Source organism: Dermochelys coriacea, chromosome 11 (genome assembly GCF_009764565.3).
Source record: "Dermochelys coriacea isolate rDerCor1 chromosome 11, rDerCor1.pri.v4, whole genome shotgun sequence".
Taxonomy (NCBI): Eukaryota; Metazoa; Chordata; order Testudines; family Dermochelyidae; genus Dermochelys; species Dermochelys coriacea.
The window spans coordinates 53,902,944-53,925,182 of record NC_050078.2 but is presented as its reverse complement, the minus strand read 5'-3'; the positions used below and the strand labels follow the sequence as shown (position 1 = coordinate 53,925,182).

Genomic DNA, 22,239 nt, shown 5'->3' with positions numbered 1-22,239 from the left:
GAGCCGAACCGTACAAGGCTGAGCACAGCGTCTGCATGCAACTGCAGCTGGGTGTGTCCCTACCTGTATGTGTGTTGGTGGAAGTGCAGTCTGGTCACAGCAGAACAGTGTAAAGGGAGCCCAGGCTGGTGGGTCGGGGGCTCAGTGGTACCCCAGGTCCAAATGGCACCCCCAGGGGGAACCCGTCACAGTATCAAAAGTACATTATATTTTCATCTGAGCTTTAATAAAAGAGGCACCAAAATGACCTGGCTTTAAGATTAGACTAGAGATTTGGCTTCCTTCCTGGAATCTTCATCTGTGGTTCCAGTCAGAAAAATCATTCTTAAAATGCCACTATGGAGCATACTGATGTGCATACATACTTCTCTCAGTCCAGCCAAAACACTAGTTCCAGGCAGATTCTCTGATTGGTTAAGATCACTTTGGGATGAGAAGTGCAAACGGAACTTCCATCAGCTGGAGAAATTTCATGGAAAATTCCCTGTGTCGGAAAAATCTCTAACCAGTATAAAGCTACTAGAGCAGCTCCGCTCTAGCTTTGCCCCAGCTTTGCAAAGGTATAGTGAAGAATTAAGCCTTCCACATTTATCTACTCTCTCAATGACTCTGTGTGAAATCTGCTCAGTGTAAAATGCAAAGGATTTTTAAATACTGCCAGCCCTACAAAAAACAAAAACAAAAGAAAACTATACGTGGGATCTGAAAATCAAGCTGGGTTCCATCTGGCTCCTACATCACTAGCAATAAACATTCCTCAATTTGAGCTTTGCTCACAGTTCTGGAATTGATTCACAAGGCAGATTAGAATCCAGCTTGCTCTTCCACTACTGTAAAAATTTGTGAGGAAGATAACATAACATGACAGACACAAACTGATTTTTCCATTTATGTCAAAGCAGCGTGGTGCCATTTTATATGGTTATACCTCTGACTATAACCTGATGTACACATTATTTTTCATATTATCCACATGAAGTTTTGATATGCAGAACAAAGGACTAATTGTGTAATAAGCTTAACTCCTTGTTCAGTTGGGATCTGAAGACTAGACATTAAAAGCAGTGCTAGATCCAATAGAGCGCATTCTTTTAACACCTTGTGTGTTTAAATGACCCTGCTACCTTGGCGTATTAAAACAGTTCTAATGTCTCCTAATATGGTCATGTGTTCAGAAACAAAGTATAATAGCAGTCAAAACAAGTGATTTCCTTTCCCCAACACCATATTGGTTTTACCTTCGGAGTGCAGATACATCCCCAGTGTAGGCAGCAAACAGGAGATTTATCACAGACTTCACCTGTGAAGTGGGAAGGAAAAAAGGTTTGTTAGTTTTTTCCTCTTGAGGTGACTTGTGGGAAGAAAGCTAAGATATAGTAGGGTCACTGTTGGCAAACATGTCAACTATGTAACAATTTCTCTAGGTACATTTGCAGAACAATCTAAAAATGTTGTCAGATCGAATTCCAAACAGCTTCACCATAGGTAATTTTTTGGTTCAACTCTGAATGTATAGAAACACTAGAAAGTGGAACATCACCAATTTGTATTTTACTATGACAAAAATCTAGAAATATTTTCCTTTGTTGGCCAAATTGTATTTCTCTTTTAAATGTAACACTATATGCTACTGACTCTCTAACCCACTGCATGATTTGCATAATTCATCATGACTGGTAGTTTACGCTGAATAGAGACTTGAAGAGTAGGGGATGTTACCAGTCAGCACTAAGGGTGCCAAGGAAAAGCTATCTGAGGAAATCTGCATACAGCACCTGTTTCAATACACTGTTGTTGCTCATGTTTTCCATCACTTTAGTTGATATACTATGGAGGCTTTTTACAGACTACATCCCAGAATGCTTCACAGTGTTAAATAATAAAAAGATAATAAGGGCCAAATACACATTTCACACAGTTAGTTTCATAAGTGTTTATGGCCAGGTAGAGATACCAAGTCTTATCCTTTTACAATAAGATTTGCAACATTGCACTGCCCTCCATCACCAAGGTTCCCAAGCTTAAACTCTTCGACTCAGTTTGGTTTGAACTCTGCCTCCTTTATAGGCTATCATTGTAACAGACCAATACAGAATCACAATTCTTCTTGGTGCACCAGAAAGGAAGGAAATCTCTACACACACCCATCCAGACCTCTCCACCTGTTCCCCAAACAGCGTGGATGTGTTCCCGGGGCACTGGGAGCATGTTAAGGGGGGCTGTGTCATCGTCTGCGCCTTCCATAAGCCAGAATGCAGGAATCATTTCACATTAATTTCTTTACCAAGTACCAAATAAAGGTATTTGTTATAAAGCAGCATGGTAATCTATATGGAAAAAAGAGAAGGGCATAAACAAATCACATCTTTACAGCATATGCTGTGACCTCAAAACCTGTAACACAAAGACTAAGGCAGGCACAGTCACTGTCTTTAGTCCAGCAGTATATGAACACTAGTGGGGTTACCCTGAATCAACATTAGCAGACTCACTGGCGTACTGTCCTCCTGCCTTGCCTCCTTGTGTGGATACTGAGGCAAGGTCTCTGGGCTTTAGCACTCTGCCAACTTTCTTGGGCTATCCTAGAGTCATAGGTGCACTGGGTTAAGTCACCTGTTGCCCTTTTGTGAAGAAAATGACAAAATCTAAAGTCTATTAACTTAGGGCCTAGACTTACAAGGTGCTGAGGGCCTGTGACTCCCAATGACTTCAGTGGGAGGTGAGGACACATGCCAATTTGCAGGGTGAGACCCAAGAACGTGTTCTTGTTATCATTCTTTTCATGCTCTCTGCTATTAGCCAAGCTACTTGCTATATTTTGTTGTTCTTGTGGTGTGCTTGACTGCAACTCTCACGCACAGATAGACCTGTATCATTAACATGAGCAGGCAGGGCAAAGCATGGCAAGAGCTCAAGCTGATTACTTATGTTTACTTGGCTACCACGATAAAAAATGTCAGACTGTCACTCCAGGAGTTTTAAAACCTCCCCTTTTTCTCCAAGAGATCAATCCAACAGAGGGGAAAGGCTGTATATGCTGTCAAGTTACTCCTGTGTTTAAGTCCACTATTTATCATATACAGCTTACAGAAAAGGTTTTGTAATTAATTAACTGCCTCATTGCAATGTATTATATCCGTTTTCTAGTCTGTTTTCTACGCTGTTTTGATTTTTTTTTCTTTTAGCACATGCACAAACAATGCCAGACTGAGAGGAAAGACTGTCCAATAGTTAGAGCACTAGCCTAAGACTTGGGAGGTCTGGGTTTAATTCTTTGCTGTCAGAGACTTCCTGGGTGACATGGGGCAAGTCACTGAACCTCTTTGCCTCAGTTCTCCATCTGTAAAATGGGAAGAATAGCCCTGCTCTGCCTCACAGGGTGTTGAGAATAAAGACATTCAAGATTGTAAGGTGCCCCAGTACTGTGGAGATGTGAGTACCTAAGACAGGTAGATTGAAGTCATCTATTTATCAGGAGAAACAGCAGCAACTTCCTCACACTATCCCGCTAATGTCTCCCTGCCTTGTTATTGGAGGGGTCGCTCCCACAAATGAAAATGTAGTTCAGCTTCCATGACCATTCAATTCCTGACCTCTTAGATTCATAGATACTAAGGTCAGAAGGGACCATTCTGATCATCTAGTCCGACCTCCTGCACAGCGCAGGCCACAGAATCTCACCCACCCACTCCTATGAAAAAACCTCACCTATGTCTGAGCTATTGAAGTCCTTAAATCATGGTTTAAAGACTTCAAGGAGCAGAGAAGCCTCCCTCAAGTCACCCATGCCCCATGCTACAGAGGAAGGCGAAAAACCTCCAGGGCCTCTCCAATCTGCCCTGGAGGAAAATTCCTTCCCGACCCCAAATATGGCGATCAGCTAAACCCTGAGCATATGGGCAAGATTCACCAGCCAGATACTACAGAAAATTCTTTCCTGGGTAACTCAGATCCCATCCATCTAATATCCCATCTCAGGGGATTAGTCCTATTTACCCTGAATATTTAAAGATCAATTACTTACCAAAATCCCATTATCCCATCAACCCATCTCCTCCATAAACTTATCAAGTAGAATCTTAAAACCAGATAGATCCCACTGCTTCCCTTGGAAGGCTATTCCAAAACTTCACTCCTCTGATGGTTAGAAACCTTCGTCTAATTTCAAGTCTAAACTTCCTGGTGGCCAGTTTATACCCATTTGTTCTTGTGTCCACATTGGTGCTGAGCTGAAATAATTCCTCTCCCTCTCCTATATTTATCCCTCTGATATATTTATAGAGAGCAATCATATCTCCCCTCAACCTTCTTTTAGTTAGGCTAAACAAGCCAAGCTCCTTAAGTCTCCTTTCATAAGACAAGTTTTCCATTCCTCGGATCATCCTAGTAGCTCTTTACTGAGACTACAAATGAAAGTGCCAAACAGTGTGGTGGTTATAGCTTTGTGATATGGACATGTACTCTGTGGGTTATACTGAGATCACCAAACTCATTTCAGATAAGCTACTGGACAACCACTAGATGGTAACATGGTCACTACTGACAAGAGCTGGAGCTGTACAGTTCTGTACTCCATTACTGATCCCTTTAAGTACAGTTGATTACTGTACTTTTCCAGGTATCTCTCTGAAGTCTGTGTTTAGAAATATAAGCACCAAATGGAAATTAGCTTAACTACCTTTTAATTTTATCTGAATCCAATTCAGGAAGTGGCTCTCCCCAGAGATGAGTAAAAACTGCTACGCTGCTTGCAAGAACCCCCCACCTACTCTTTAGGTTGCTGACAGTATAAAATTTAAGAATTATGGGCTCAAAATTGTGAGCCGCTGAGCACTCTCAATTCCCAATTAATTCAGCATGAGTTGAGGATATTCTGCACCTTGTAATACAGGTGCAGAGAAAATTAAACTCTTGATTTGAGCTAGGCTAATTTGCATTTCCCAGAAGCATTTTCAAGGTCCTCTTTAAAGAGTTTTCCTCCTCCTGCTTTGCTATTAAACTGGAAAATCCAGAATGTAACTTTCTAAGCACAGATGAAGCCAAAGGATTGTGAGTGGCTACAGATCCAGTTAAAATCTTTGTATTCAGAAGTTATTTATTTTCCTGCATTTCTGTGAGCAACAGGTAACTTTGACTCTGCATCTTCTAAAAGTCTTGACCATACTATATCAATTTAGGAGAAAGTGTTCTGTTCATAAGACAAAGCAATGAGAGGTCCGAGATACAGGCACAACAGTGGTCTCATGCTCACAAGTCTTTTACTGAATTCAGCCTTCAGTAAATCACCCACATCACTAAACAAAATCTACGTCACTCCTCACTACTGGATGCAATGTTGGTGGGGACGCAGATATTTGGCCTCCTTTTACAAACCTTTGCAGAAGACATTCCTTACCCTTCTCTCTGGAGTTTCTGGGCTCTGTAGGAGAGAGAGGCTCCTTCCTTTTCTGAGTGCTTAACATCTCTCACCCCTATGTCTCACCATGAGTGTGTGACTCACAAAACAAGAGTAAGTAAGGGGACTTTTCCATAGGAATTATTCAAAAGGTAGCAGCTGAAAACCACACATATGGGCATATAAATGGATCCAATTACTAAACCTCAAGAAACCCCGAAAATCCTCTCAACAAATACCAGACATTGCTTGAATTCCACATGAGACTTTCCACAGCCCTTTTAGAAGGTTCCAGAAAGGAACTGTTTCTGTGAATTTTGGTTACATCCAAATATTGTAATAATCTAACACACCATATATCAGTCTGATAAATGCAATTAAATTCAGCAAAAATGTATTGTGAAAAGTAACTAAAAAGATGCAGATGCTGGAGGATTTATATTTATGGAAGTTAATTCAGAAGAGATCAAAGCAGTTTTTTATTTTAAAAACTAAAAATGAACAGCCTGCACTCTGAAATTGTTAGCCTGAAACAATGGCATCTACTGCAAAAGTGAAAACTTTGATATAGAAGGTAGCCAAATATTTTATGTTGTTCTTGGGAGCGGCAAGGAAATATGAGGAGCAAGATTGTGTTGCAACACAAAATAAATGAGAGCAAAAACTCCATTATGTTGTGGGAGATAAGTAGAATTGGTTCATAAACTGATAGTCAACTGCTTAGGGAAACATTTTATGTCAGTGAAACCAGTCAGTCTGATTAGAAGCAATCGCCACCACTCTAGCCACACAAATGGTAAGGAATGGCATATGTCTGATGTTCAGAAGTTGAATGTTTATGCTACTCAAATTGGTAGAAACATTTTTCTCTTCATCTTCAAAAACAAGAATAGGAAATTCACCTTATGCCTGATCCAAGCCAACTGAAGTTTAGGGGAGTCTTTCCACCAACTGCAGTAGGCTTTGGAGCAAGCCCCTATTATATACTCTGTAGCCAAGGAGATTTAAGCAGCTGAAGGACAAGCAGAAGGGAGTGATCGTTAAATGTATGTTTTGGATTAAATACCAGCACCCGGCTCCGGTGCAGAAACCAAAATGGAACAGTTATATCTTATAGTGGACCAACTTCTGTTGGTGAAAAACAGAAAAAAGTTAGTCCAATAAGAGATATTACCTTACCCACCTTGTCTCTCTAAAATCCTGGGACCAACATGGCTACAACAACACTACAGACTGTTACAATTTAACATTCTAACACAAGTTCTGACACACACGACTGATGAGAAATGTAAAGTAAACTGGCTCTTAGTGCTTGCATAGATTTCCTTTCAGAGTGCTGGAAAACAAAGTAAGGGTATTAAGCTGCTGCTGCCAACTCAAGTTTGTACCTACTTAGTTTTTCTGATTTTATTTTTGTATTCTAATTCTGACACTAATTTAAGGGGGTTTGTTACCTTTTTTTGGGAGGGGGGGGGTCTGTTAGAGGCAGTTCCAGGCAGAAAATATGAACTATCCTGTGCTCCAAAAATCAGCTAAAAGTGGCCAACATGAAAAAATATCCTGGCCATAGTTAACTGGCTTTTCAAAAGTGTTATGCTGTTAGCTTTATTATTGTAAGAACTCTCTGTCACCATGAACACAACCCCACTTGTGTAGTAGGTATTATCCTCATTTTGAAATTGAGGGAGAGGGGTTAAATGTCTTCCCCAAGAACACAGCATCTGTCAGATAGCATTCCTAGCTCTGAAACTAGTTCAACCCCTTGCCATTTTCTGCTTTACAGCCATGTATCTTTATTAAAGCCATTAAAACCGACTTAAATCTCTTAAAATGTATGACCAGAGTCAACTATTTAAGAAGGTAGCTTCCTATTTAAGCATAAACTAGTTGGCAGTCCTATGGGTTCACTCGTCTTCCACTTCATGTGGCAAACAATGCATTTTGAGCAATGTTCCATCTCAATAGTGATTGGTATGATCTGATAGCCTCACTGTCCTAAGTAGGAAGTTTTGTGCTCACAGTACAGTTTCTAGTAGACAACTGTCCATCACCACAAAAATCACTATAACTGGCACCTATGCTGGCAGCCTTAGAGGCACTAAGGATTGCATGGGCATGGAGATTGAACTGCATTTTCTCATCGCTAGAGGTGGTTCCCCCAGAGGAAACTGACAGGGAAATTGTGCACTACTCCTACTGTGGGGAAAGGGACTTTAATTTTTACAGTTATCAGTCTAGCCCCACTGATAAGCACTGATCTCATATGGGTAAATGTATACAAGGCTGCAAAGGTAGTAGTTGTAAATAGCATCTCTTTGTTTTCTCCTTTCCCCTCCGCACTAACTTTGTGTGGTATATTGTTACTGGCATTTAAATAAAGACAAAAACTGCTACTTTAGCAAGGGTTATTAAAGAATCCCCATTCCAGATTTGAAAACAAAAATCCAAGCCTCCCACATTAGAAAGATTTCTCAACTGCGCAAAAGTTTACAACCCCAAGTCAAAGACATGAGCATGGGTAGAAACAGCTAACAATGAACGGTCCTATCCACGCCACTAGAATAACTATATTGTAACCATGTTTGGAGTAAGGGGGACTTCCTGGTATTATCAAAGTAGCTGGTTTGCTGTTTTCACTGTGCAAACATGACCTCAGAGTTTCATTAGATATCTCAAAGCAAACAAATATATTTGCACACAAGTGATATGATGGGAATCATTTACCACCAGTTAGCACAGAAATGTAACAAACGTTTACTTTATATAAATAATTCTCTTTCACATGATCAGGTATGGCTGTGATGACCACCATTCAAACTCACCTCTTCCCTGAGTCACATGATGCAGAGCTCTATTCATTAGAAAAGATCCAGGCCCTGCCAGGTCGTGGATCATGTTCAATTCAGCAAGACATTGTCTGGGTCGCCCAATCAATTATTTCTGGCTTGTGGAAGTGCCAGCCAAGGAATAAGGGCGTTTGCTTAATTTATCTGTCTCTCTTCAACCCCTTAACAGTTCTGCACATGATATAGGAGATAGAAATATAGCTGCTGCGCATGCAGGAAAAAAACCTGTTTGGAAAAAATTAATTTAGCTCAAAACTGGATTAACTCCATCAGAAGCTCTTGGCTGAGCAGAGTCACTGAATCCAGATTATAATCTATTACTGTGTATCCTGCTTTTCCAAGAGCCCTCCCATGCTCTTTAGAAAGCATTACAGCCTCCTCACCCATTTTTCATTAAATAATATTATTACTGGCTTTAATATTTTCCAGGTGATCATCCTGTGGGATGCCATCCACCATGACAGCCCTCTGCCCTGGGTTACTGCTTGTGGATTTGCTGATACCACACACAGATCGTGACCAGTGTTATTTAATAAACATTATATCATGGCAAAATCCTTATATGTCTCATTCAGGGACTCGTTGCCTCTGTTCAAGCCACATGAAGATTTTTTTTAGCCAATTAGCAGCAATCCACTCAACAGGTCACCTAGAAAGCATCTACAAGGTACAAATGAAAGTACCTCTTCTGGTGGTCTATCACTAAGGCACCCAAACCTGGAAAGTTCCATATATTGCCTGTTGCTCTGAAAAATGGTGTTAGTACATCTGCAGAGATAACGTGTTTGAGGTAGACACATTGTTGTGTGGCCCAGGAAGAAGGATACCAACTACAAAACCAATTGTCATAATCACCATAGTCTTAAACTGGCCAAGTGGCAACTTCCCACAGAAAGGGTGATGTATCGTGACAATGTCCAATATTATGTAGTAACCATCAAAAGTTTCATCCTGGTCAATCAGAGCACAAGGTCATAACTAAAAAGTTTTGTTTTGATCCAAAGGTGCACATATTAACTGGGCACGTGGAAATTTGTCCCTGTTTTTGAAAATGAAACAGTTATCACCACTAATCCAGAATACTTGGCTCTAGTCCAGCGAAGCACACCAATGTTCCAGCTTCATATTCCCCCACTAGATTTAAAACTGAAGCAATTAATAGAGATTCACACCTAACACCACCTAGTAATGAAGTAATCAAGGTGGGACAAATGTTCACAAAGTTAATGGATGGAAGCGATGAGGTGCTAGCTAAATGGAGACTGGACTAAATGGAAGGATTTTGTGCAAGATATTGCAGTCGAAATAATCGTTGTTGTATTGTGTTGCATGCAGTGTAAAATCAGGGGTCTACGCAAAGGATATCAAACACCTTCTGTGGGAAGTCAACCCCAAGTTATCTCCACTCAGAATTCTATTACCTTTCAGGAGATGACCAATCAACCTCAAGTAACCCACTGAGAAGCCATGTGTGTCCATGCAACCAGCACCAATATACCAGGTACCTGAATATCCCTATGCACCTATTCATCCACAACAGCCACTAATAGGCTATCCAGTTCCTAAGCCTCCATATGGAGATATTTTAAGACCCTAAATAGTTGCGTTCATTAGCAAACACCCCATCAAAGGGGGGGGGGAGGGGCGGACGGAACGATTTGCAGCCAGCTATGTTGCTATAGATACATGGGCATATGCTAACTAAGGTATAGGTACAGATTAAGGTAATAATATAAAAGCCTATAGGTCTCAAACGCATAAAACAAAAGGTTAGCCAAACTAACAGAGGCCTAAGGCCTAAACCCTTGACATAAGTAACTAATCCCATAAATGACCCACTGTCAGAGGTCACAAGACAGAGTTTTTATAAGCAACTGTTGCTAAACTGCTGACAGGTAACCACAAAATGCCAGAGGAACTTTATATATTTTAAGTTAACAATATCAGCAGATGTCCCACCAAAAGAATATCATGGTGACTAAATGATATATATGCTAATAAACTTGAAGCAAAGACTTAATAACCTATGGGAGAAGGGCACCCCAATATTAGTAAGGTGAGGAAATACAGAAAAGGTAAAGGCGTTGAAACACCTACTAAATATGCATTAAGCATAGTACATGTTAGTGTAATCTATGATAAAAGATGGAATCTCAGCCGATGCACTCCTGAGAGATTTCCTAGAACCAGTCAGGCCAAGGACCACTCTTGGGTCATCTTACCTGCTACGGTGTTCCCCAACAAAGGACAGTGTGAGCATGCAACAGGAAGTTACTCACCTTGTGAAGTAACTGAGGTTCTTTGAGATGTGTCCCCCCTCAGGGGTGCGCCACTCTAGGTGTGCCCATGTCCCTGCCGCTACGATGAGAGATTTTTGGTAGCAGTGCCAGTTTGGGCCGCACATGCATTAGCCCCGTCTCACGCTGTACTTGGCCATTGTACAGTGCTGTGCGGCCAAACTGCCCTCAATTCCTTCTCTACCACAGAGTCTATATACAAGAACTCAGAAGTAGAGGGACGGAGGACAGGCAGTGGAGCACCCATAGGGGGACACATCTCAAAAGAACCTCAGTTACTGCACAAGGTGAGTAACCTCCTCTTTGAGTAGCATCCATATGCTTGCTCCACTCTTAGTGGTTGTAAAGCAGTGCCCCTGTTGGATTTCTTGTTGATGATGAAACAGTCAATTCAAACAGTGCATCAGATGCAGAGTCATGAGTGATAGCATAATGATCTGTAAACGTGTGAACGGACACACAGGTCGCTGCTTTACAAATGTCTGTGATCAGAACATCATTCAAGAAAGTTATGGAGGTAGAATGCGATCTTGTAGAGTGCGTGTGAGTCCCCGGCGAGGGTTGCAAGTAGTGCTGACTATAGCAATAGTTGATGCCATCAGATATCCATTTCAAGAATTTTTGCTTAGATATCGAGGCTCCTTTAGATCTATCTGCTAAAGAAAGGAACGGTCTTGAAAATTTTCTGAAAGGCTTGGCTCTTTCTAAATAGAAGGCTAATGTTCTCCTGACATCCAGTGTGTGCAATATTGCCTCCTTTTTAGCCCTGTGAGGATTGGGGAAGAAGGATGGGAGGTGGATAAGCTGATTCAAGTCAACGGATGAAGGCACACGAGGTAGGAACTTTGAGTGCAGTTGAAAAGTGACCTAATCCTTGAAGGAAACGGTAAAGAGAGAGTATGCCATGAGAGCCCCTCTCTCCCCCCATTCTAGGGTTGGGCATTATGGCCACTAGAAATGCCGTTTTCATAGAGAGGTGTAGGAGTCAGCAAATGGCCATAGGTTCAAAGGGCGGGGGGACCTATGAGGCAGCATAAAAATAAATTAAGGTCCCGTACAATCTCGAATTTGAAGATAAAGGTTCTGCATACCTTTAACAAACATCTTTTTGTTGTGGAATAAGCAAATACTGAGTGCCCTTCTATTTGTGTTGGAAGGTTGTAATGGCTGCGAGATATACTCTCAGTGAATTTAACAATAGTCTTGATTTTTTTTAGTTCCAGGATATAGCCTAGCACCAGAGACAAAGGGAGAATATAGTGGTAACTTGTCTAGTGTAACACCATATTTGGAATCTCTTCCATTTCTGAATGTGTGTGTGGTGGGTGGTTGTTTTCCTGATACTTAACAGAACTTTACTGTGTCCTCCATCTAGGAGCCACACTTTCAGGCAGAGAATTCCCAGATTTGGGTGGTGGATCTGGCCCACATCCTGAGAAAGGAGTTGTGAAATGGGGTGAAGAGCGATTGGAGGGTCATCTGTAAAAAGTAAGGGAATTGTGTCTGTCTAGGCCCTGCTGGAGCTATCAAAGTAACTTTGGCCTTTTCTTCCTTTATTTTGTGTATTACTTTAGGTTGAGGTGGCCAACCTGTGGCTCCGGAGCCACATGTGGCTCTTCAGAAGTTAATATGCAGCTCCTTGTATAGGCACCGACTCTGGGGCTGGAGCTACAGGTGCCAACTTTCCAGTGTGCTGGGAGGTGCTCACTGCTAAACCCCTGGCTCTGCCCCCACTCCACCCCTTCCCACCCCCTCCCCTGAGCCTGCAGTACCCTCGCTTCTTCCCCCTCTCCCCCCAGAGCTTCCTGTACATCATGAAACAGCTGATCGGGAGGTGCGAGGAGGGAGGGGGAGATGTTGATCGGCGGGGCTGCTGGTGGGTGGGAGGTACTGGAAGCAGAGGGGAAGGAGCTGATGGGGGATTGTTGACATATTATTGTGGCTCTTTGGCAATGTACATTGGTAAATTCTGGCTCCTTCTCAGGCTCAGATTGGCCACCCCTGCTTTAGGTATTAATTGAATTAGAGGAAACACATGTAAGAAATGTCCGTTCCACTTGAGAAGGACAGCATCCACAAGAGATCAACGACCTGACCTGCTCTTGAGCAGAAATGTGGGCATTTGCTGTTCTCGGCTGTGGGAAAGAGGTCTATTCACGGGAGTTCCCTGGGTATGAATATTCTGTGTAGAATGGTGGTATCTATTTCCCACTTGTGTTCTTGGGAAAACTTCCTGCCGAGTGTGTCTGCTGTGATGTTCTGAAGTCCTGGCAGGTAAGCAACTGAGATGCTGGATACAACAGTTCCATAATTTCACTGTTTCAGCACAAGAGAAGGTGATCTTTCTTCCCCTTCATGGTTATGTGAAACATTCAAGTGACGTTTTCTGTCATCATCTTTGGGTATTTGTTCTTGATTATTGGTAAAAACGTGAGCAGGCATTTCTTACTGCTCTGAGCTCTAGCAAGTTGATGTGTAATGTTGACTCCGAAGGGGACCACTTGCCCTGCACTGTATACTCATCCAAGTGGGCTCTCTATCTTAATAAGGATGCATTTGTAATCAGTATTAGTGAAGGAGGTAGCTAGATGAAGGTAACTCTGGCACACACATTGTGGGGATCAGTCTACCAGTTGAGTAAGTTTTTGTCTGAGAGGGCATTGAGATAAGCTTGTTTAAATTGGGTCTGTTGGGCAGTTTTTGAGTCACTCCTAGAGACAATGCATGTGGAGTCTGGCATGTGTTATGAGAAAGGTGCTCACCACCATGTGCTCCAGTAGTTGTAGGCAGGTTTTGGCTGATACCTATGGACTGGTCTGAACAGTTGAGACCAAGCTAACTAAGGTGCTGAATCTATACACCGGAAGGAAGGCTTTGGCCTCCACTACCTCAAGATAGGTCTCTATGAACTAAAAGCTGTTCTACTGGTGTCAATGCTGATTTCTGAGTATTTATTTGAAGGCCTATTTGTAAGAAAAGGTCCAGGGCCGATTGTGAGGCTATTAATGCCTTGTCTAGAGAAGGAGCTTTGAGCAAACAATTGTCCAAATATGGAAATTAATAATTCTTTGTTTTTGGAAGTGTGCAGCTACAACAGCGAGGACCTTGGAGAACACCCTGGGTGCAGATGACAGGCGGAATGGGAGCACTTTATATTGGAAGTGATCCTGTCCGAGGGTGAACCTGAGGAATCTCCTGTGTGATCAATGAATGGTAATATGAAAATAGGCGTCTTGGAGGTCAAGGGCTGAGAACCAATCCCTCTGGTCCAGTGATGGGATTATTGCTACCAAAGTAACCATCTTGAACTGTTGTACTTTCATGAACCTGTTGAGTGCCTTTGAGTCTAGAATGGGTCTCCACCCACCATTCTTTTTCTGTATCAGAAAATACTTGGAATAGAAACCCTTCCCCTTTGTGTTGGATTGAAACTAGTTCTATTGTACCTAGTTGTAGGAGTTTTTTCATTTCCTCATGTAAAAGGTGTTCACAAGAGAGGTCCCTAAAGAGGGAGGGTGGTAAAGTGGATTGAGTATACATTGGTGATAATTTCTAAGACCCACTTCTCTGTGGTGATATTCTGCCACATTTGAGAGAAGAGAGTAAGACTGTTGCCAAACTGATGGAAATGCTTAGGTTGTTGCAGGAAGTGACTTTAGGGGTGGCAACATGGGGCTTTGATCAAAATTATTGCTTTGATGTAGATGGCTGAGAAGCCGATATTTGTGATGGGGCGGTCTATGTTTTGCAGCCCTCTGTCTCTTTCTTTGTGGGTCATAGTGTCTTTGAGGAAGGGGAAATTGAGTCTGTCTCAGTTTCTGTTCACTGTGGTATTTACCAGATCTTCGCTTTTATATAGGGATCTAAATACCTAGAGACCGTAGAGTTGCCCTCAAATCTTTAAGGGAGTGGAAGAATTTGTCTGTCCTATTTGCAAATAACTTTGACCCCTCAAAGAGGAGACCCTCCACTGTGGCTTGAACCTCCCTCGAGAGAACCCTAAGAGATGAAGCCATGATGCCCTTTGCATGACCACTGCTGTCGATATCGAGCTACTAGCTGTGTCATACACATCCAAGGAAGCTTGTAATGCAGTCCTCACTAGGAGAAGACCCTCAGCCATGATTGCTTGAAATTGTTCTCTTATCAGCTGGAATATAAACTCACTCAATTTTGAATAATAAGTATGACTGCATTTTGCCATAAGGGCTTCACAGCTGTCAATTCTAAACTGCAGTGTTGCTGATGAAGATGCTTTGTGATCAAATAAATCTAAAAGCTTCTAGGCTTTATCATATGGAGTCAGTTTAGTGTGGTACTGTCTGCCACGTTCATTCACAGCATCGAAAACAAATTAATTCAGCAAAGGATGAGAAAATAAAAAAAGTCCATGCCTTTAGAGGGTACATAATAATTTTTCTCTGCCCTCTTGCAAGTGTGGGGGATTGTGGCCGGTGTCCACCAGATAGCTTTAGCTGGGTCCATCAGTGCCTCATTAATGACAGGTGCAATTTTCGCTGATGCTGATGTCTGGAGGATAGCAAACAACTTATGCTGAAATTCTTTAACCTGTTCAATGGGGAGTTGTAGAGAATCATTTTTTCTCTTTGAAGAACTCCTGAAAATGCTTGAAATCATCTGCCGCTATGGGGGGAAGAGGGGGAAGAGAGAGGAGGCATGACAGCCACGTCAAGAGAAGAAGAAGAAATATTGGTTGCAGGTGTGGCTTCTTTTTCTAGTCTCTTCTCCTGTTCCTCAAAGGTTTCCTCTTGAGGATCGAGAGGCTGTCTATCAAGGCTGATGGAGAATGTCTCACTCTCTCTTTGTGGGTGTTGTAGGGTCTGGAAAACTGCTGCCCGTATACGGTCTATGGGTCCCAGGAAGGCCATTGTGATGGAAAGTACATGGATGGGGACATCCATGGGTGTTCATATCAACCCTGTGGATCACGTCTGGTGTGGTGGCTTAGGCGCCAACTCTGTGGGTGCAGGGCAGGGGTGGAGTCGGGGCGGGGCCAGGGATAGAGGGGGATCAAACACCCACCGGTGCTAGCAGAAGTCAATGCGTATGTGTGGTGGTAGCTTATCTGAATATAGGGGTCAGTTCTGGTAGCTCCCTGTTGTGATGGGGAACCTTGAGCTGATACTGAATAAATGCCTTCCTCCTCTTCATTGTCATCAGCACTGGAGGAGGAGGAACAGTCCTGGGCAGTGGAGTAGAGTGCACGTCCGAGGATGAGATGTGAACTGCAACCACATCACTACCCAGAATTGGAGACTCAGGCATCTCTGATACTAGGGAATCCTTGGAACACACAAATTCCCTGCAATACCGTAATTGCGATAGGTCCTGTGGCAGTATGTGCTGCGACAGGTTAAATGGTGGTTTGGCACCATGGCCACTCTGTGCTCTGTTGAGCGTCCAGTAGGCGGCACTGTGATTTTTTGACGAGCTGATCTACTTGGTGCCGCATGTCTGAGCGGTTCTGTGGGTTCTATCTTAAGAGGATGCTGGGCCTATCGCTTCCACTCATTTCTCCCAACAGTGAGGTCTGTCTGAGCCTGCCCTATTAGAGTCCTTCGGCTTAACGGCAGCGACTGTATCCGAGGATCCAACTGCCTTAAAAGGTACTCAGTCATGCGCTGGTCAGTACTGAAGTCACTGACCGTACTGGGGATCTCTTCTGTTCGGGTGGTTTGGCCACACAGCGCTATACAATGGCAGAGTACGGCGCGAGACAGGGAGGGCACATATACAACCCAAATGGGCACGGCTACCAAAAATCTCTGATCCTAGGCACAGGGACAGAGACACATCTGGAGTGGAGCACCTATTGGATCGCCACTCAAAGTAGTAGCTCTGTATGCTTGTACTACCTCATCTGCTTTGTAGTGTTTGTAATACTGCTGATTGTACAAATAAAAACTATTGCAAATTCAAAAGGTCTTCCCTGAAAGAAAGTGCGTCTCCTGCACGTACTGGGATCCTTGCTCCCAAACTAACTAACTGTAGCTGATCTTGGGGCAAATGAATCCTGCCAAGTCACAGAGCGTTACATTGGAAAGGCTAAACAACACCTAACCAACAGATCAGGCAACATGCTGATGGGATTACATTACGGTAGGAGATCTTTTCTCTCCAAAATCTCTTTGCATGACACTTGAAAAAAAAAATCTCAGTGGTTACAATCTTTTGCAGGATGTTCAAAGAGTGACAGAAAAAGCAAATTTTCTTTAAAATGTGCCTGTCACTCAGCATCTTGACAGTGTCTGAACTTCAGTGTGATGTAAATGTAATTCATTTACTAGCCAGCCTTCAAGTATAACTGAAATTATTGCAGTTCCTTACTCTTAATTTTCTTGCCCACGGCTATAGGCCCTGAACCATTGTGGGTGGAACTTACCCCCTCCTATGCCCACTGAAAGAAGCTGATCATATTAAGGATGTGATGAAACATGTTCTAAAAGAACGCTTGCTAAGCCTCAGAAATGGAATGGTTTTCTCTGGACCAGTGGAGGAAAATAGCTTTGGGGCTCCTTCGTCCCCCACCCTTGTGGGAGTTCAGTTTCCTTGTGGGCTTGAGCAGGGTATGGGTAGCAAGGAAAAAGGTGGTTCTTACCTGATGGGCTGGATTAAAGGGTGCAGCCAAAGCAAATTAGCTCCCATACACCCAAAGGGAAGGTTTATAAATCCTTCCCTCTGCCCAGAAGGCTTTTCTGCACCCATGAACCACAGCTCTCACCCTCTGGGATTAAAACAGGATGGGGTTTTGGGCCTGCTGGTATCATGCTGGTCACTTCAGGGCTGGGAAGGAAATTTTCCCCATACCGCTAAACTGGCCTGGGCAAAGTGGGATTTTTCCGCCTTCTTCTCAGCAGCCCAGAGAGACAGTGGTTGTAAAATTCATGTTGTTGCAACTTGGCAAGTGTCCAGTGAAGCTACTTTTTCAAAAGGGAATACTGCAAGCAGGATAAGGGGATAGCATCCCCTACAGAAGGTGAGGAAAGTGGTTGGAGCTCCTAATGTCAGGTAGTACAGCAAGTGGCCAACCCCTTTCCCCCATACCGTCATCCCTCCTACAAGGGGAGTGGAATGGGGTCTGAGCATTGGTGCTGGGTTAAAAGGCTGGACGGCTGAGGGGCTGACAGCAACCCTCCCCCAGATAGCACAGACTATAGAAGGAAGGATGACCTGCACTGAAAGAGTTATTGAGGGATAGCTTTTCAGATACATTAATAAAGTAGCAGCCTAGTTAAACGGTCACATCTGTCTTCTTGCAGTATTGGAACAATAGTGGTGGGCTTTTGGAGGCTGACATGGCCACTGCAACCTCGGTTTCCTCCACACATTCATGTTAAAGGTCTGCTAAAAGTTATTTCAAGGCTACAGGTCGCGGTAGAGATGCCACATTCTGCTTCTGTTTATTGTCTGACCATGGCACAGCACCAAGTGATCGCTCTTCTGTGCTCCTGGCCTGCTGAAAGTCATTTTTGGTTAGCAGCTGTGCCATAATCAAATTGACATATTAAACAATGTGCAAGTGTACAGGCTGCCAAATGACTGTGTGTGCGCATCAATACTTTGTATTAAGGGCAAGTTTCCAAGACATGAATGTTGCAACAGCCGTTGGACTTCCTGAGCTTTTGCACTTATTGTTAACAGGATATGCCATCATTAATCTCTCTCTGAGCTGGATTAACTCTGAAACTCAAAAAATAGATTCTGAGCTGTTGAAGGTGAGTGTGTCTAGTGAACCTGGATTAATGTTTCACACTGAGGGGAGAGGTTTACTGCTACAAGGTTTCCCTATGTTCTCGGCTCTCAGTGGGATCTGTTTAATAGATGGTCTGTGGAAGTGGTCAAATTGCTGCTGAAGTTCAAATCAGCCCTGGAGAGGGGACTGTCTCAATACAAAGTATCAAGTTCCAAATGTAGCAAGATATAAATCACATCGCTTTGCTACTTTTATTTTAAAAATAAAAATTAATCCCTATGAAAAGACATTTAATTAATACGCAGAAAAACAATCACCCAAGTTAAATCACCTGTTACCCTGTTTTGAAAAAAATAAAATAAAATGTACCATATTTAAAACTGATACTTTAGCAGTGCACACATTCTAAATCCCAGAATGGGCTGATGTCAGATCTCGACCAGATGTAGTGATCTATACTGAAACAGAAAAAACTAAGTTGAAGTTCTAAACCCAAACTGAATATGGATTTACGAGCCTAACGTTAGCTCCCTATTTTTGAAAGTTTTGCCCTAACCTTCTGATTATGATAAATCTGAATATAATCTATCAGTGAAATGTTTCCAGTGCCTGAAATTTTAGAGTCAGAGTACAGAAAACATCTTTGAATTACAAGTAATCAGATCCTAGGTTTTTTTTCCTTTGTCTTAGATCTAGAAATTTGGATTGATAAAATAGGCAGAAAAGGACAAAAACATCAGAAATGCCACCAGAAAGGGGAATAAAGTCTACAGAAGATTCAGCCTCCAACACAGGATAATACAAAATTATTTTAGAAACAGAGATAGTTTTACATCATGTATATTGCACTGGAATGTGCCTCTATAGTCCACTAAATATATTCACATTGGGAACCATTGTCCGTGTACGGTTACAATTTTCAATGTAAAATAAACTAATCTTCTCCACCAGACACAGCCTACTGACTGTTGGACAGACGTACTATGCTTTCACCAAAAGTCCATAAAAAAATCTTGTATGTACCCTGAGTTCACATTCTTTTGGCAGTGTCTGTTGGGCCACACCTGCACCTTGTCTCCATCCCGGAGGGTAGAGCTTATTGGAACAGTATTTTCATTTTATTTTAATTTTTAAAATATAATAAAGATATGGGAGCCAGAAGATGGGAACATGAGTGGCCGCCAATCCCCTGCAACCCAATACTGGAGGAGCTATGAAGCAGGTTGGAGCTTCAAAATGCACCCCTCGTAATAGATGCCTCTGGTCCTAGAGCGGTGGTCCCCAAACTGTGGAGCGCGGCCTCCTACAGTGGTGCAGAGAAACATTCAGGAGGCATGGAGGAGCCCAGGCCATCCCCCACAGGGGCAGGGAGAAGGCGCCACCCAGCCCCGCCTCCAGCTGTCTCCCGCCCCCCCCCCCCCCGACCCTGGCTCCAGCCCAGGCCATAGCTCCATTCCTGATTATGGCCCTGGCCACTGTGGCAGCTCCGGCCCACCCTGCAGCCTCTGGCTCTGCCTGGGGCTCCCAGCACCAACTCCCAGAGGGGTGCAGGCTGGGCAAAGGGGGCAGGGGGCACAACCACAGACGTTTCGGGACCACTGTTCTAGAGGGACTATGAAGTAAACATTCTTTTAAGCTACTCAAGACAAAGTAAGTACCTAAACAGGTTTTAAAAATCTGCTTTAACAAGTATATCCCTGCCATCCATAAAAACTCTCAAGTCTTAGAGAAAAGTTTTACAAAAAAATTTCCCTAAATGTGTCAGAAGATAAAGCGTTTACAATGCTTAAAGTCAGGAGTTTAAAAATTGGAGAAGGCCAGATTTCCTGATTAGGTTTTAAAATGCTTAGTGCCAGGAAGGCAGACGGCAGGAGCGCGCACTTCAATGAGCCAAAAATAAACCCGGGGGGGGGGGGGGAAGGGACATACAAATTAGCTGTGGCTCAAGGTCAGGATTAGGAGTCAAGAGAACTCAGTTTCAGCTCATTCAGCCACTGAATCATTGCTTGGGTAAGTGACTAAAACTCTTCTTTCCAGTCTGTAAATGAGGACTGAGACTCTCAGTCTCATATAAAGCAATTTGATAAAGGACTATATGCCACTTATGAAGCTGATTTGTGCAAGTTCTCCAGTGAAACCACACAAGTATAAAAACAAGTCTGCTGTTTGGTACTTCATTTTTAGATTCTGCCTGAGTGCTTCAAAGATGGCTGAAGGCACACTGAGGTTATGACTGAACTAGTACTGAAATGGTACTCTGTGACCATAGAGATTACTAACTTGAGGCTCTTTCAGAGCCTGGTGGTAATGGAGTTAATTTGTAGCGACTTATGATGAATATTAATGCCTGATTCAGGTTTCTACACCAGTTCTAAAGGAACTCAATTTCAGAATAGGAGCTATATGTTCAAACATTAATATACTGGTTATTTTAAAAAATAAAAATATTTTAAAAAGTCTAAATTCACAGACTAAAGGAGAAGAGATGGTTACTTACCTTACAGTTACTGTAGTTCTTCGAAATATGTCATCAATATGTATTCTATTATTGATACATATTTGCCCCATGTGGTTCAATCTGGATTAATTTGGCTAGCAGTGTCCATTGGGGGCCACACCTGCATTCTAGGTGTCCTTATGCCTCCCACCCAATGGAATAAAGGGTGGAGCAACTCCAACTGCCCCTCAGTTCCTTCCCCAATACAGAATTCAGGTGTTCAAGTAGTACGCAGCAGAAGGGCCAGTAGTGGAGTACATATAGATACATTTCAAAGAAATACTGTAAGTAACTATATCTTCAAGTGTTTGTCCGTAAGTATTACACTCTGGGTGACTCACAAGCGCTATACCTCAAGAGGTGGTTGCTCGGAGTCTACCAGAACAGTGGTAAGACAGTTCTGCCAAAGAGACCATCAGATCTTGATGCCTCTACTAAGGAGTAATGCTGTGTAAAGATATATTTGAGCTTACGTTGTTGCCCTACAGATTTTTATGATTGGAACACTTCTCAAAGAAGTGGCAGTAGATGTTTGAGCCTTGGTGGAATAGGCTGTAACCCTTAAAGATGGTTAGTAAACTAATTCATAGCATACCTGGCTGTAGAGTAATTTTCAATTTCCTTTTCTGGCCCACCGACTATTGTCCATTCATAATAGCAATTCAGAGTCACTGGGCCAGGAAAAGACTGAGAATAACTCTGCAGCCTGGTAGTTAGGGCTCTCACCTAGGATGTAATGTAGGAGACCCAAGTTCAAGTCCCTGCTCCAATGACTAAATTATTTATAAAGGTGCAACAGCTTCAACAGGAGAGAATGAGAAAGACCCATACCACAATATCCCGTAGACCAGGAGTTAGAGAACTGTCGTACTATGGGAGAGAAGTTTGAATCTCTTCTACACATCAGGCAGAGGGGGCAATGGAACAGGGTCTCCCCGATTCCTGCTGAGTGCCCTAACCACTGGCCTAAAGTTTATAATGGAGGCACCACATCCATCAATTCCACCTCATCTCCCATTTTGTGAATCCTTTGCTTGCTTTTGTCAAAATGCCTGAACCTGGAAACTAAATTTTTCAGGTCAAAATGAAACAATTCGTTTCAACATTACCAAAATGTTTTGACTTTTTAAGTTCCATTGAAACTAATCAGCCAACTTGACACAAATTCACTAATAGTTTTGATCATTCCAAAGCCACGTTTGTGGGCAAATAAATAATTCATCCAAATAATTTTTGCATTTTGCAGAGCCAGGTGAAATTATATGCAATACCTCATCTTTATGATCTCTAGGTCATAATGGTCTCTAATGATGCGGTTCTGGGATCAACAAAAATAAAAACAAATGGCTACCAAACAGGGAGATAATAGGAAAAATCATTCAGAAAATCAAGGATTAAAATTTGCTGCCTTGATTACAATGCTGCAGAGTGAACAGTCAATAAGTGGAAGCACATGGTCTCATCCTCTGGTACCTGTCTCTTTTTAGGAG

General features: G+C 42.6%; 1 protein-coding gene across 6 annotated transcripts in view; it reads right to left on the bottom strand.

Moving 5' to 3' along the window:
• Positions 1-22,239, bottom strand: part of GLS (glutaminase) — a 100,414-nt gene that overhangs the window by 10,326 nt on the left and 67,849 nt on the right. For 4 of the 6 annotated variants that reach the window (XM_038422783.2, XM_043505488.1, XM_043505490.1 and 1 more), the window contains one exon: positions 1,239-1,300. In XM_038422783.2, the coding sequence (XP_038278711.1) occupies positions 1,239-1,300 (62 nt within the window). Of the gene's footprint in view, positions 1-632; positions 664-1,238; positions 1,301-2,051; positions 2,328-8,217; positions 8,467-22,239 lie in introns of those variants that run through there. The other 2 variants (XR_006278063.1, XM_043505487.1) reach the window with 2 other exon arrangements.